Source organism: Hyperolius riggenbachi, chromosome 4 (assembly GCF_040937935.1).
Source record: "Hyperolius riggenbachi isolate aHypRig1 chromosome 4, aHypRig1.pri, whole genome shotgun sequence".
NCBI classification, from domain to species: Eukaryota; Metazoa; Chordata; class Amphibia; order Anura; family Hyperoliidae; genus Hyperolius; species Hyperolius riggenbachi.
In genome coordinates this window covers 291,034,042-291,048,007 of record NC_090649.1, presented here as the reverse complement: position 1 = coordinate 291,048,007, position 13,966 = coordinate 291,034,042, and the positions used below count along the sequence as shown (strand labels likewise).

At 38.4% G+C, this 13,966-nt stretch overlaps 1 protein-coding gene across 50 annotated transcripts in view; it reads left to right on the top strand.

Annotated features, from left to right (window-relative positions):
- Window positions 1–13,966, top strand: part of LOC137503854 (titin homolog) — a 1,065,379-nt gene that overhangs the window by 756,973 nt on the left and 294,440 nt on the right. For 47 of the 50 annotated variants that reach the window (XM_068231415.1, XM_068231409.1, XM_068231432.1 and 44 more), the window contains 13 exons: window positions 1,430–1,477; window positions 2,469–2,516; window positions 6,371–6,409; window positions 7,405–7,452; window positions 8,433–8,480; window positions 8,937–8,984; window positions 10,175–10,222; window positions 10,499–10,546; window positions 11,005–11,052; window positions 11,594–11,641; window positions 12,502–12,543; window positions 13,025–13,072; window positions 13,562–13,615. In XM_068231415.1, coding sequence (XP_068087516.1) covers window positions 1,430–1,477; window positions 2,469–2,516; window positions 6,371–6,409; window positions 7,405–7,452; window positions 8,433–8,480; window positions 8,937–8,984; window positions 10,175–10,222; window positions 10,499–10,546; window positions 11,005–11,052; window positions 11,594–11,641; window positions 12,502–12,543; window positions 13,025–13,072; window positions 13,562–13,615 — 615 coding nt within the window. The remainder of the gene's footprint in view (window positions 1–1,429; window positions 1,478–2,468; window positions 2,517–6,370; window positions 6,410–7,404; window positions 7,453–8,432; window positions 8,481–8,936; window positions 8,985–10,174; window positions 10,223–10,498; window positions 10,547–11,004; window positions 11,053–11,593; window positions 11,642–12,501; window positions 12,544–13,024; window positions 13,073–13,561; window positions 13,616–13,966) is intronic. The other 3 variants (XM_068231419.1, XM_068231440.1, XM_068231444.1) reach the window with 3 other exon arrangements.

Sequence of the window (13,966 nt, the reverse complement as noted above, 5' to 3'; positions counted from 1 at the left end):
ACTTTTAACCACTTAACGACCAGCTAACGCCCATAGGCGTCGGCAGGTCACAAGTGGTTCCCCATGGAAACGGCCACTCGTTCGTTTTTTTTTAATGGCTGCGGAGGGGGGCTTTGAGGAGGCCCCCCCCCCCGCAAAACGCAGATGGCCGGCGGCGATCAGACCCCCCCAGCAGGACATCTCCCTAGTGGGGAAAAAAGGAGGGGGAAGTCTGGTCGCCCTGGCTTCAAAGTGGTCTGTGCTGTGGGCTGGAGAGCCCACGCAGCACAGATCGGACCAGCATAGGCTGGTCCTTAAGTGGTTAAGTTGAATTGCTGAAATAAATGGACTTTTGCAAGATATTCTAAATTTTAATTTTACTTCAGTAATACTACTACTTCAGTATTTCAATTTGGCATTGCAGAAATAGTTGTGACAAAAGAAGAAAAAGTACCCACTGAATCCCAAGAAGGTAAAAACAGTCATGATATATGTATTAATTAGATAGTAAAAAAGCAAAATAAACTTTTATGGGTATCACCAAATTTATTTTTTAATACCCAGAGAGCTCATGGTGACCCAGAACCACTAGAAAAGTATAAACGGCTAAAAGGGACTGAAAAGCCTTCTTACTAAAAAACATTGCTGAGTATAATTTTGCCTTCCTAAAACAGACGGGGCTCGATTCACAAAGTGGTGCTAACCCAGTAAAATACTTTAGGTGTGATAACCATTGCACCACGCTGGGGAAAAGCCAGTTTAGGCGTGATAAGTTTAGGCGTGATAAGTTTAGATAAGTTTAGATCGCGCGCAAAGACCCACGCGCAAAGCAGCGCCATTAAACTCTATGCAAAGTGCACCAGACTTTGCTAGCGCAAAACTTTTGATCAGCTGTGCACTGCGGTGCTAGCCCAGTTGGTGCTTAAACTTATCACGCCTAAACTTATCACGCCTAAACTTATCATGCCTAAACTTATCACACCTAAACTGAGTTTAGGCATGATAAGGGGCTTTTCACCAGGGTGCTAACTGTTAGCACCGCTTTGTGAATCAAGCCTTAGGTATTTGAAATCATTCATCTTAAGTTAGCAACTATAGTTTCTCATGAAACATCACGCCTGAAATGCAAATCATTTATTTATGCCCTTGGCAGCCAGACACAAATCCAGAACCACTGGTGTATAGTGAACCTATAGCTTATAAAATGTATAGAGCCACATCAATCCAACATGCATACAGCCTGTTTCAGACTTTCTGTACCTCATCAGTGCATGGCATTTACTTTTGTATGTGTTATGTAAAACATAATTTACCTTTTTACACATGATGATTCCAGTAAAAATAAACAGATTAGGTCATATACATAAAAAATATAAATGTTCAGTGTAAGTTTCTTTTATTCAAAATGTAAAGGTAGCTTACTCAAAATAGTTTAAATTTAACATTGCAGAGAAGCCAGAGAAGAAAGAAGGAAAAATACCCACAGAGCCCAAGAAAGGTAAATATCTGAATCCTTTTTTTACACTATATGAAAATGTGTTCTATCATGTAACTGTCAAATTGAATAACCTGAATAGTCTTAAAGCAAACCTGTGAGCTATGAGCCTATTGCTGCAACCAGGGACCCTCTTCCTTTTGGGGCCTCTCTCCTATCTGAGTATGAACTGCTCTGTTCTGGCCATGCATGATGGATGATCCATGCATGGCTGGTAGAATGAAATGCTTGTGAATGGAAAATAAAAGCCAAGCATGGGCAGCTTCGTTCTACTGGACATACACTGACTTTATTTGTTCATGCCCAGAGAAGATCGTACCCGGAAAGAGCATGATCAGAAGAAACATATTCTACAAACCCTTTTTAAATATGTTTAGGGACCCAGTGCATTGGAATGGTGGTCTGGAAGCAGGGGCGTAGCAATAGCCATAGTAGCAATAGCAGCTGCTATGGGGCCCTGGAGCAGAGGGGGCCCAGGTGGTACTTAATGTATTCATTAACTTTGTGTTTTTCCACCCTCCGACTTTGTCTCAGTGCACATGAACTATGTGCAGTGTTAATTGCAAGATAATGTAAAATGCCCAATTAACTCATAGGGTAGGGGCAAGTGGCATTGCTAAAGAGGGCCTACATCTGAGGGCCCCATGAAAGTTTTGCTATGAGGCCCCATGATCTCTAGCTACGCTTCTGTGTGTAAAAGGATCTGAGAAGCCTCTGGACTATCCAGAGGCTTCCCACACTACTTGTGTATCCCACACAGATACACAAGTATCTAATTTTGAATCCAATATTCTCTTCAAGTATACTATGATTAAGCTTACACAAAGTTGCTTGTATAGGAGACACATATAAATGGATAAGATGACATTTATTACATCTTCAAACTTCACTTTTAAAGATAACGGGATACATAACCGATAGTACTATACCTATACTTTTCTTGGTAAAAATTGTAATATAATGAGTCGCAACAACTTTTGAATCAACATTTCAGAAAAGCCAGAAAAGAAAGAAGACAAAGTATCAAAAGAACCCAAGAAAGGTAAAGAGACCTTTAATAATTTCCTTGACATGACTAAATTGTGCTTGTGAGGATGTGAAAAAAAATTGAAAATATGAAAAAATATGTATGTTTCCGAACAGGTTTTCCAAATCAAATAAGTTGCATATAGCATTGTAACAGTGCTTTTTAAAGGACAACTGTAGCAAGAGGTATATGGAGGCTGCCATATTTATTTACTTATAAACAATGCCATTTGCCTGGCTTTCCTCCTGATCCTCTGCCTCTAATACATTCAGCCATAGACCCTGAACAAGCATACAGCAGATAAAGTGTTTCTTGTCAGATCTGACAAGATTAGCTGCATGCTTGTTTCTGCTGTTATTCAGACACTACTGCAGCCATATAGATGAGCAGGGCTGCCAGGCACCTAGTATTGTTTAAAAGGAAAATAAGTATGGCAACCTCCACATACCTCTCACTACAGTTGTAGTGTAAGTTTTATTGTAAAAAGCATCCTGTCATCATGATATTGTTCTTTCTTAACAAGCTTTAAACTTGTTAAATGGGGATTCTTATGAATGGAAAGGATTGGGATCTGAAAAGGGGCAGGTTTATACTCAGATTATCAAAGAAAGCCAAAACATTTGTTTTATAGTATTCCTAGATAACACAAATCCTGCTGCATTGTAATATACTAGGTGATTGTATTGCTACTGCATGTGGATTAGTACAGCTCATTTCAGACAAATATGCTGTAAACTATTATTCTAAATAATAACTCAGACATAATTGAATAATTTCAATTTTGCATTGCAAAATGAATAGTGACAAAAGAAAATAAGTTCTCACTGAACACAAAAAAATGTGAATAAAGTCATGAGGATGTGTGCATTTACTGTGTTGGAAAGAAACAAGGCGCTATTATGGGTATCAACTTAAGACCCATAACCTTTTGTCCTGAGTTGTAGGCACAGATCAGGAGTAAAATGATCTGGATAACATAATGTAATACAGTGGGTTGCAAAAGTATTCGGCCCCTTTGAAGTTTTCCACATTTTGTCACATTACTGCCACAAACATGCATTAATTTTATTGGAATTCCATGTGAAGGACCAATACAAAGTAGTGTGCATGTGAGAAGTGGATCGAAAATCATACATCATTCTAAACATTTTTTACAAATAAATAACTGCAAAGTGAGGTGTGTGTAATTATTCAGCCTCCTGAGTCAATACTTTGTAGAACCACCTTTTGCTGCAATTACAGCTGTCAGTCTTTTAGGGTATGTCTCTACCAGCTTTGCACATCTAGAGACTGAAATCCTTGCCCATTCTTCTTTGCAAAATAGCTCCAGCTCAGTCAGATTAGATGGACAGCATTTGTGAACAGCAGTTTTCAGATCTTGCCACAGATTCTCGATTGGATTTAGATCTGGACTTTGATTGGGCCATTCTAACACATAGATATGTTTTGTTTTAAACCATTCCATTGTTGCCCTGGCTTGATGTTTAGGGTCATTGACCTGCTGGAAGGTGAACCTCCGTCCCAGTCTCAAGTCTTTTGCAGTCTCCAAGAGGTTTTCTTCCAAGTTTGCCCTGTCCCTGCTGAAGAGATGCACCCCCAAGCATGATGCTGCCACCACCATATTTGACAGTGGGGATGGTGTGTTCAGAGTGATGTGCAGTGTTAGTTTTCTGCCACACATAGCGTTTTGCATTTTGGTCAAAAAGTTCCATTTTGGTCTCATCTGACCAGAGCACCTTCTTCCACATGGTTGCTGTGTCCCCCACATGGCTGGCTTGTGACAAACTGCAAACGGGACTTCTTTTGCTTTCTGTTAACAATGCCTTTCCTCTTGCCACTCTTCCATAAAGGTCAACTTTGTACAGTGCATGACTAATAGTTGTCCTATGGACAGAGTCTCCCACCTTAGCTGTAGATTTCTGCAGCTCGTCCAGAGTCACCATGAGCCTCTTGGCTACTTTTCTGATCAGTGCTCTCCTTGTTCGGCCTGTGAGTTTAGGTGGATGGCCTTGTCTTGGTAGGTGTACAGTTGTGCCATACTCCTTCCATTTCTGAATGATCGCTTGAACAGTGCTGCGTGAGATGTTCAAGGCTTTGGAAATCTTTTTGTAGCCTAAGCCTGCTTTAAATTTCTCAATAACTTGACCCCTGACCTGTCTTGGATCTGTCTTGTGTGTCCTTTGGACTTCACGGTGTTGTTGCTCCCAATATTTTCTTAGACAACCTCTGAGGCCCTCACAGAGCAGCTGTATTTGTACTGAACTTAGATTACACACAGGTGCACTCTATTTAGTCATTAGCACTCATCAGGCAATGTCTATAGGCAACTGACTGCACTCAGATTAAAGGGGGCCGAATAATTATGCACACACCAATTTGCAGTTATTTACTTGTAAAAAAATGTTTGGAATCACGTATGATTTTTGTTCCACTTCTCACGTGTACACCACTTTGTGTTGATCTTTCATGTGGAATTCCAATAAAATTGATTCATGTTTGTGGCAGTAATATGACAAAATGTGGAAAACTTTAAGGGGGCCGAATACTTTTGCAACCCACTGTATTGTATGCATTTTACAGTAAAGTGAACCTCCAGACTAAAAATGTACTCAGCAGCACTGAAAAGTCTTGGTGTTTCTTTAACAGTTTCACAGCATCATAACTTTGTTTCTCTTATACAAGCCTCATATTTAGCTGCACAGAAGAAAACTGGCCGGGCATTTTTCCCCTAATGCTGTGCAAAGCATGATGGGATTTCTGATGTTGTTCTTGTTCTGCTGTTTTGGTGCAATTTTTTTTTTTGACATTTTGAATTTGACATTTGAAACCTAGCGCATGCAGCTGGGAGGGGTTATCAGGACACAGGACAGTTGGAACTGTCTTATGCTCCCTGTCACCTCCTTTCAACCAAAAAGATGGCAGCCCCATGACAAAGATGGCAGTCCCCATGACTCACAAACATTTGCCTGTTCTTTTAAAACGGGGTGGGTAAAAAATGATATTACCTATATATTCTAATTAACATAACTAATGTAACTTAATGACAGTATGTTTGTTTAGGCTGAAGTGCCCCTTTAAAACCAGTACAAAAAAATTAAACAGGTTATAAAAAATAAAAGTCCAATATTACCCACTTTTGTTTAAAATAACTATATTTAATGTTTTTTTGATTGCCCAGCTGAATGAAAAAAAAACTCATTTTACTCAGTGTTTTATGGTTTGAACTCACATTTTAGAGTACAATAACATATTTTACGGGGGACGGGGGGGAGGGGCAGTTTTTTATTACAGTCACCAATTCTTTTACTATGGTTAAAGAGACTCTGAAGCGAGTCTAAATTAACTTTTTTAACTTGTAGCCATGTTAAGTACTATAAGCCCTGCTAAACCACCGCTATCCTGCGGTAAAACGAGGGGATTATAGCCCCCAAATCACCTCTCCTAACTTTGGGGAGCGCTTCCTGAGGAGGCAGAGCTTATGGCTGTAGCTCTGCCTCTTAGCGTGTCAATCCTCACTGATCGCCACCTCTCCCCGCCCTCTCTCAATCTTCCTTCACAGAGAGGGGCAGGGAACAGGCTGATTGACGCGCATAGAGGCAGAGCTGCAGCTGAAAGCTCTGCCTCCCGGGGCAGCAAAATCCACGACCAAGAAAGTTGTGGATTTTGCAGAGGGTATTTGGGGGTAAAAACCCCTCGTTTTGTCAAGGGATAGCGGCGGTTTAACAGGGCTTATAGTGCTTAACATGGCTACAAGTTACAAAAGTGAATTTAGATTCTAGAGTCTCTTTGGGTAATGTAAGTTATGCAGTATTTAGTATAGTCAATAATAATACAAAGATACTCAAAGTAGATTAAATTTACCATTGCAGAAAAAAAAGAAGAAAAAAAGCCAGGAGAACCCCAAAAAGGTAAGTATCTTAATAATTTATTAAAACTATATGAAGATCTTTTCTGTAACTGAATTGCCAAATAGAATAACAGAAGAGTCTTTAAGCAGACCTGAACTCAGAACTTCCTCTCTGCTCTAAAACATATGAAACAGCATAAAAAAAATTATAAAGAAAAACATTTATTTGTTACAGCTGGTATGAATCCTAAAATAAATCTGCACTGTTTCTACTTCCTGATTCATGGAAGCAGACATATTGTTAACATCCAGTGCTTTAAAATGAGCTTATCTGCCATCTCTGCCATGGCAGTTATGTGACACAGGGGAGAGAGCAGATTACAACTTGTGATTAGACACAAATGTTCGGGAATTAGACAGGCTAAACTCTCTAAATACATACAGGGTGCATTTCTCAATGTTTTCCTTCAGTCCTGTGCAAGAGTTCAGGTCCACTTTAAAGTGAACCTGGGAGGAAAATATTTAAATTTGAACGCTTTCCTTGGTAGTGGGAAGCATGTGGGTTGTCCAGAGGCTTCTCTAGACTTGCAATGTGCAAGTAATGTCAGCCTATATCAAATAAAATGAAGTGTTGTGCATGAACGAAAACATCCATGCCTGAGCAGCTTCATTCTACTGGTCAGGTGAGAAACTTTCTTATGCATGCCCAGAATGGAGAATCTTGTGCTTGCATAGGAGTTCCTTTGCCAAGGGTGTTTAAGCACTTTAACCGTTGAGTGTAAGACGATCAGGGAATTTCCTTGACTATCTCATTTTAAGTCAAATGTTCCTTTCAAGTACGCTTTCATTTAGTTTACACACATGTAAATGTAAACACAATTTTAATGTAAAGGAGACACATATAAATGGATTCAATGACGTGTATTACATCTTCACACTGCACTTGTAAGAATTATAGGCTATATAATGGCTAGTGCCATACCTACACTTTTCTTTGTAAAGATGTTAATATTTGTCAATACTGATGTGTTCTTACTTTTGAATTTACCATTTCAGAAAAATTAGAAAAGAAAGAAGAAAACATACCAACAGAGCTCAAGAAAGGTAAAAACAACCTTAAAGAGGAACTTCAGCCTAAACAAACATACTGTCATTAAGTTATATTAATTAAAATAGATGGGTAATATAATCTTACCCACCCTGTTTTAAAAGAACAGGCAAATGTTTGTGATTTCATGGGGGCAACCATCTTTTTAGTTGAAAGGAGGTGATAGGGAGCATGAGACACAGTTCCAACTGTCCTGTGTCCTGATCACCCCTCCCAGTTGCTAGGCAAAACAACAACATTAGAAATCCCATCATGCTTTGCACAGCCTCAGGGGAACATGCCTGGGCAGTTTTCTTTGATGGGGTGAAGCTTAGCTTCTGTACAGCTAAAAATGAGGCTTTGGTAAGAAAAACAAAGTTCTGATACTGTGAAACTGTTAAAGAAACACCAAGCCTTTTCAGTGCTGCTCAGTAGATTTTTTTAGTCTGGAGGCTCACTTTAAGCATTTATTCAGAGTGAATAAACTGTGAAGAACATTTAAAGATATGAAAAAATATACATATACTTCCCAGCTTGGAAGCTGGGAAGTAGCAGTTTTACACTCATAATTATTAAGAAAAGCCAAAACATATATTATAGTGTTTCAGATGCTAAAATCCTGCAGATAAATTCAGTTCAATGCTTAAGTGTATTAGTACCGCTTTTTATCAAATGAATGGGCTTGATTCACTAAGACAAATAGCACACCTTTTCAAAGTTAACACGCCTTCTCAAAGTTAACATGCCTTATCCGAGTAGCATAGCAAACTTATGCCTGCTAATTGGCAATGATGAGAGCTCCACTCGTCCTGCCCTGAGCCCCTGCAGGTTCATAATGCTTGCTATGCTACTCTGATAAGGCGTGTTATGTTTGATAAGGAGTGCTAACTTTGAAAAAGCATGCTATTTGTCTTAGTGAATCAAGACCAAATATGCTGTAAACTATTAATTTTAAATAATTCAGATACACTCCAATAATTTCAATTTTACATTGCAGGAAGAGTAGTGACACAAGAAGAAAAAGTACATATTGAAACCAAAAAAGGTAAAAACAGTCATGATTTATGCATTTCTTGGGTTGGAAAAAAGAATACAAAACTATTATGGGTGTCACAATATTTCCTTTTGTCTTGAGTTGTAGACATAGATCAGTGGTAAATGTTCTATACAACATAATGTACCTTTCAATGCATGTTACCATAGTTCCAACACAAAAAAGGGGAGAGGTTGTAAAAACAAAAATCCAATATAAACAGCTTTTAACCAAAATAAATATGTTTACTGTTACTTGATTGTCCAAATGAAGGAAATAAGATTTGTAGCTCAATTTACTTAGTGTTCAATGCTTGGAACTAACATATTCCTGTTTGCCGGACAGGGGAGCAGTTTTATTACAGCCACAAATTATTTTTCTATGGTTTAGAAATGTAAGGTATGCAGTGTTTATTATAACCAAAAATAATGTAAAGGTACTCAAAGTAGATTGAATTTAACATTGTAGAGAAGCCAGAGAAGAAAGAAAAGAAAGTATCCACAGAATCCAAGAAAGGTCAGTATCTGAATCATTTAATGAGGGTATATGAATATGTTTTCTGTAATTTAATTGCCACATAAAAACAGAAGAGTCTTAAAGCAAACCTGTGAGGAAGAGGATTCAATTGTAATACTTACCTCAGTAGTGGGAAGCCTCTGGATTGTCCAAAAGCTTCCCAGATCATCCTTGAGCGCACTATTTTAGTCCAGGACCATTTTCACCTTGTGATCATGCTGCCATCTGAGTATGAACTTCTCTGTACCTGCCATGTGAGAGTATGGGCCACACAACAACAAATAGAACCAAGTGCTTGTGTATGGAGCACAAAAATCCATGCATGAGCAGATTTATTCTACTGCGCATGAGAGAACCTCATGCATGCCTAGAATGTAGAATTTTGAACACAGGTGTGCGGCCGCAATAAACATATTTGACAAGCCCTTGTTGAGTATTAGAGGTGCCCAATGCTAAAATAGTGGGCTGTGAGAGGCTTAGGAAGCCCCTGGACTATCTGATTTTTTTGCCGCGGTTCGTGGCAAGACGATCTGCTGATCGTCAGTATCTTCGGTTTTTCGGTCTGCTGTCTGTAATACCTTGCGTCTGGCCCCACTGTGCGCGGATTGGCCAGAAGCAATGAATATGTATAAGTGTTAATGAGCGGGGGGGCGGATCCACTTGAGCGAGCGGCCGGGCACATACAGCTTTACCAATCACTGGATAGCTATGGAATGACGGCAGCGGTAGGCGGAGCTGTATGCTCTGTACAGCTCCGCCTACCACTGACGTCATTCCATGGCTATCCAGTGATTGGTAAAGCTGTATGTGCCCAGCCGCTTGCTCGAGTGGATCTGCCCCCCGCTCATTAACACTTATACATATTCACTGCTTATGGCCAATCCACGCACAGCGGGGCCAGACGCAAGGTATTACAGACAGCGGTCCAGGCAGAGCAGGCCGGGCAGTGGGGACCGGGAACAACCCCCCCCCCCCCTGCCCTAAAGTGCAAAAATGCAATTTTGAATTTTCCCTAAAATCGTGCAGCCCTATGTAAGAGAGACACATATAAATGCATAAGATGACATTTATTACATCTTCAAACTGAACTGAAGGATGACCACATTTATAATGGCTAGTACAATACCTACACTTTTCTTGGTAAAAATAGTAATACTGAGATGTCCCAACTTTTAAATTTAACATTTCAGAAAAAACAGAAAAGATAGAAGAAAAAATACCAACAGAACCCAAGAAAGGTAAAAGCAACATTAAAGCATGTATTCAGCATGTGGAAAAGCTTGAGAGCTGGGAAATGGCAGGTTTACACACCGATTATGAAGGAAAGCCAAAACATCTGTATTATAATGTTTCTGATGCCACAAATCCTGCTGTCCTGTGAGATGCTAGGTGATTCCAGTTAAATTGCTTTTGTGGATTAGTACAGATATTTTTTCCCAGTCAAATATTCTGTAAACTATTTATTCAAATTAATAACGCCAATATACTACAGTAACTTTAATTTTGCATTGCAGAACGAGAAGTCACAAAAGAAGAGAAATTACCCTCCGAACCCAAAAAAGGTAAATGCGGTCATGATTTGTGCATTCATTGTGGTGGAAAAGAAAGAACTATTATATGCATTGCAATATTTTCCTGAGTTGCAGAAACAGATCAATGGTAAAATGTGATGATAAATCATAATTTTCCTTTATATACATTTGTAAATTGATTCTAGTAAAAGAAAAAGAAGAAACAAGAAAGAAGTCATACAAACAAAGACTAGTTTAATTATACACTTATATTCAAAGTACTATTATTTGATTGACCACTTGAAAATAAAAAAAAAATGAACTCATCTTACACAGTTGTATGCTTGGAACGCACATATTTAGGGACTACAACATATGTTTGCAGGAAGGCAGTTTTACTACAGTTCACACATTCTTTTTTTATGGTCTAGAAATATAAAATGTGCATTGTTTATTAAAGCCAACAATCTTACAAAGGTACTCAAAGTAGTTTAAATTTAAAATTGCAGAGAAGCCAGAGAAGAAAAAGGAAAAAGTACCTCCAGAACCCAAGAAAGGTAAATATCTCAATCATTTATTTAGACTATATAAAAATGGTTTCTATGACTTAATTGCCAAACAAGTAGTCTTCAACTTATGATGAACACTTAAATTATGAATGACACGTAAAATGACAGTTTGTAGCTGTACACTGCGGGTGCAGGGGGATAAAGGGGACACAGTGGGGGGAGCGGCAGAGGGAAACACTGGAGGCACATGGGGTAAAGCCCTAGTCAAATAAGTTTAGAGGGGCTCAGCACACTGAAACGGTGAAGTATTTGAGGAACTGGGTAGCCTCTGGACTTTCCAAATGCTTTCCACTACTAAGGTTACTATGTACTGTAATTTTCAATTCAGTATTCTTTTTAAGCATGTGTTACTCACTTTATACAAAGGAGACACATACAAATGCATGTGATGATATTTATTGCTTTAAACTTTAAATGGCACTTCTAAGGATGAAAGCATTTGTAATAGCTAGTACTATACTTAAACTTTTACTTTGTTTAAAAGAAAAGTAATATCGAGGCCTCTTAACTTTTGAATGTATCATTTCAGAAAAGCCTGAAAAGAAAGAAGAAAAAGTACCAACAGAATCCAAGAAAGGTAAAATTAGAGTGAATTAATTGTGCTTGTGATGATGTGAATAACATTTAAAGATCTTTTTCTTCTTAACAAGCCTTACAACTGTTAAATGTTACAACTGTTCCCATGAATGGAAAAGCGTGGGAGCTGGGAAGTGGCAGGTTTACGCACAGATTATTAAAGAAACTCTGTAACTAAAAACAGTTCCCCTTGGGGGTACTACTCACCTCAGTAGGGGGAAGCCTCTGGATCCTATCGAGGCTTTTTCCATCCTCCTGTGTCCCACGTCAGTCTCGCTGCTGCCCACGGAACGCACAGCTGACAATTTGTCAGGCTGTGCAATATTTACCTTTTCTGGCTCCAGCGGGGGTGCTGTTGTGGCTCTCTACTCGAAAATAGGCAGAAATAGCCAATCTCTGTTGGGTCCGCTCTACTGTGCAGGTGCAGGAGACTTGCAACGGCGCAGTAGAGTAGACCGGCAGAGATTTCTGCCTTTTTCCGAGTGGAGAGCCACTACTCCGCCTGTGCTGGAGCCGGGAAGGTAAATATGTAAATCCCCACTGTTCGGAGGGGCACAGCAAGACCACCGTGGGACACAGGAGGATGGGGAAGCCTTGATCGGATCCAGAGGCTTCCCCCTACCAAGGTGAGTATCCCCCAGGGGATTGTTTTTTTTAGTTACAGATTCTATTTAAGGAAAGCCAAAACATGTGTAATATAGCATTAGAGATCGCAAGAATCTTGCTGCATTGCAAGATGCTAGATAATTGCATTTCTACTGCTTATGTGGATTAATACAGCTCCTTTCTGAAAAATATGCTGTAAATGTATTCTAAATGATAATTCAGAAATACCTCTATAATTTAAATGTTTCTTTGCAGAAAAAGTGGTGACAAAAGAAGAAAAAGTTGAACCCAAAAAAGGTAAATACAGTCATAATTTGTGCATGTATTGGGTTGGAAATAAAGCTAGGGGATCTATTATGAGTGTCCCGATATTAAATTTTGTACGGAGTTGTAGATACAGATCAGTGGTAAATGCTATATACAACATCATTTACCTTTTTACACATTTTTTACAGTGATTCGAGATAGAAAAAAAATTGATAGTCATAAAAACAAAGAAAAGTCCAATATAAACCTGTTATATTCAAAATAACATTGTTTATCAATATTTGATTGTCCAACTGAATAAACAAAATAATTGCAACTCATCATACTAAGTGTTCCATGCTTGGGACTCATATAGCCATGTACTATAACATTTATTTGCTAGACAAGAGGTTATTTTATTGTAGCCTCAAAATCTTTTTTATCTTTAAGACATATAAAGTATTTGCTGCAGCTGTTTATATAGCCAATAATAATGCAAAAGTACTTAAATAGTTTACATTTAACATTGCAGAAAAGCCAGAGAAGAAAGAAGAAAAAGTACCCACTGAACTCAAGAAAGGTAAATAGGTCAATATTTATCAAGACTATATGAAGATGTTTGTGTATGGATGTAAATGCCGTGAATTAGCGGCCTTATTCTACTGGGTAAGTGCAGATGTTATTCAGGCATGTCCAGTATGGAGAGGCCTGTACTCAGACAGAAGTGTAACAGCAGGAAGCATATTCCACAAATCCTTGCTGAAATGTTTAGAGAGACCTGGCACATTGGAATGTTGAGGTATAAGAAAACCGGGGAAGCTTCTGGACTATTCAGGTTCTTTCCACTACTAAGGTAACTGCGTAATTCTTAATCCACTATTCTCTTCATGTATGCTTTATTTCACTTTATACACAAGAGACACATATAAACACATATAAATCCCTAAGATGATAGTTATTACAACTGCAAACTGCTATGGCTATTATGATTTTTAATGACTAGTACCATACCTACACTTGATATAAAAAAAATAATAATATTGAGGTATCCCAACTTTTGAATTTATAGTTTCAGAAAAGCCTGAAAAGAAAGAAGAAAAAGTACCAACAGAGTCAAAGAAAGGTAAAAACAACCTAAAGCATTTATAGTGTGAATAAATTGTGCTTGTGATTATGTGAAGAAAATTTAAGTATATTAAAAGATATACTGGAGTACTGTATGTTTCCTAATAAGTTCTCTAAACCTAACTAAGTTATATTTAGCAGTTCAACAGTTTTTTTTTAAATTATGAAAGCATCATCCTGTCACCATGAACTTTCCCTTTCTTTCTTTCTTTTTTTTTACATAATTTATTGGTCAGAATCAATACATAGAAAAAATGCAGTATACGGTATGAAGCAATGAAACATTGCAATTTTGAACATACTAACAATGAACACATAACAAAATTATTGCTATAAAGCTATACAATAG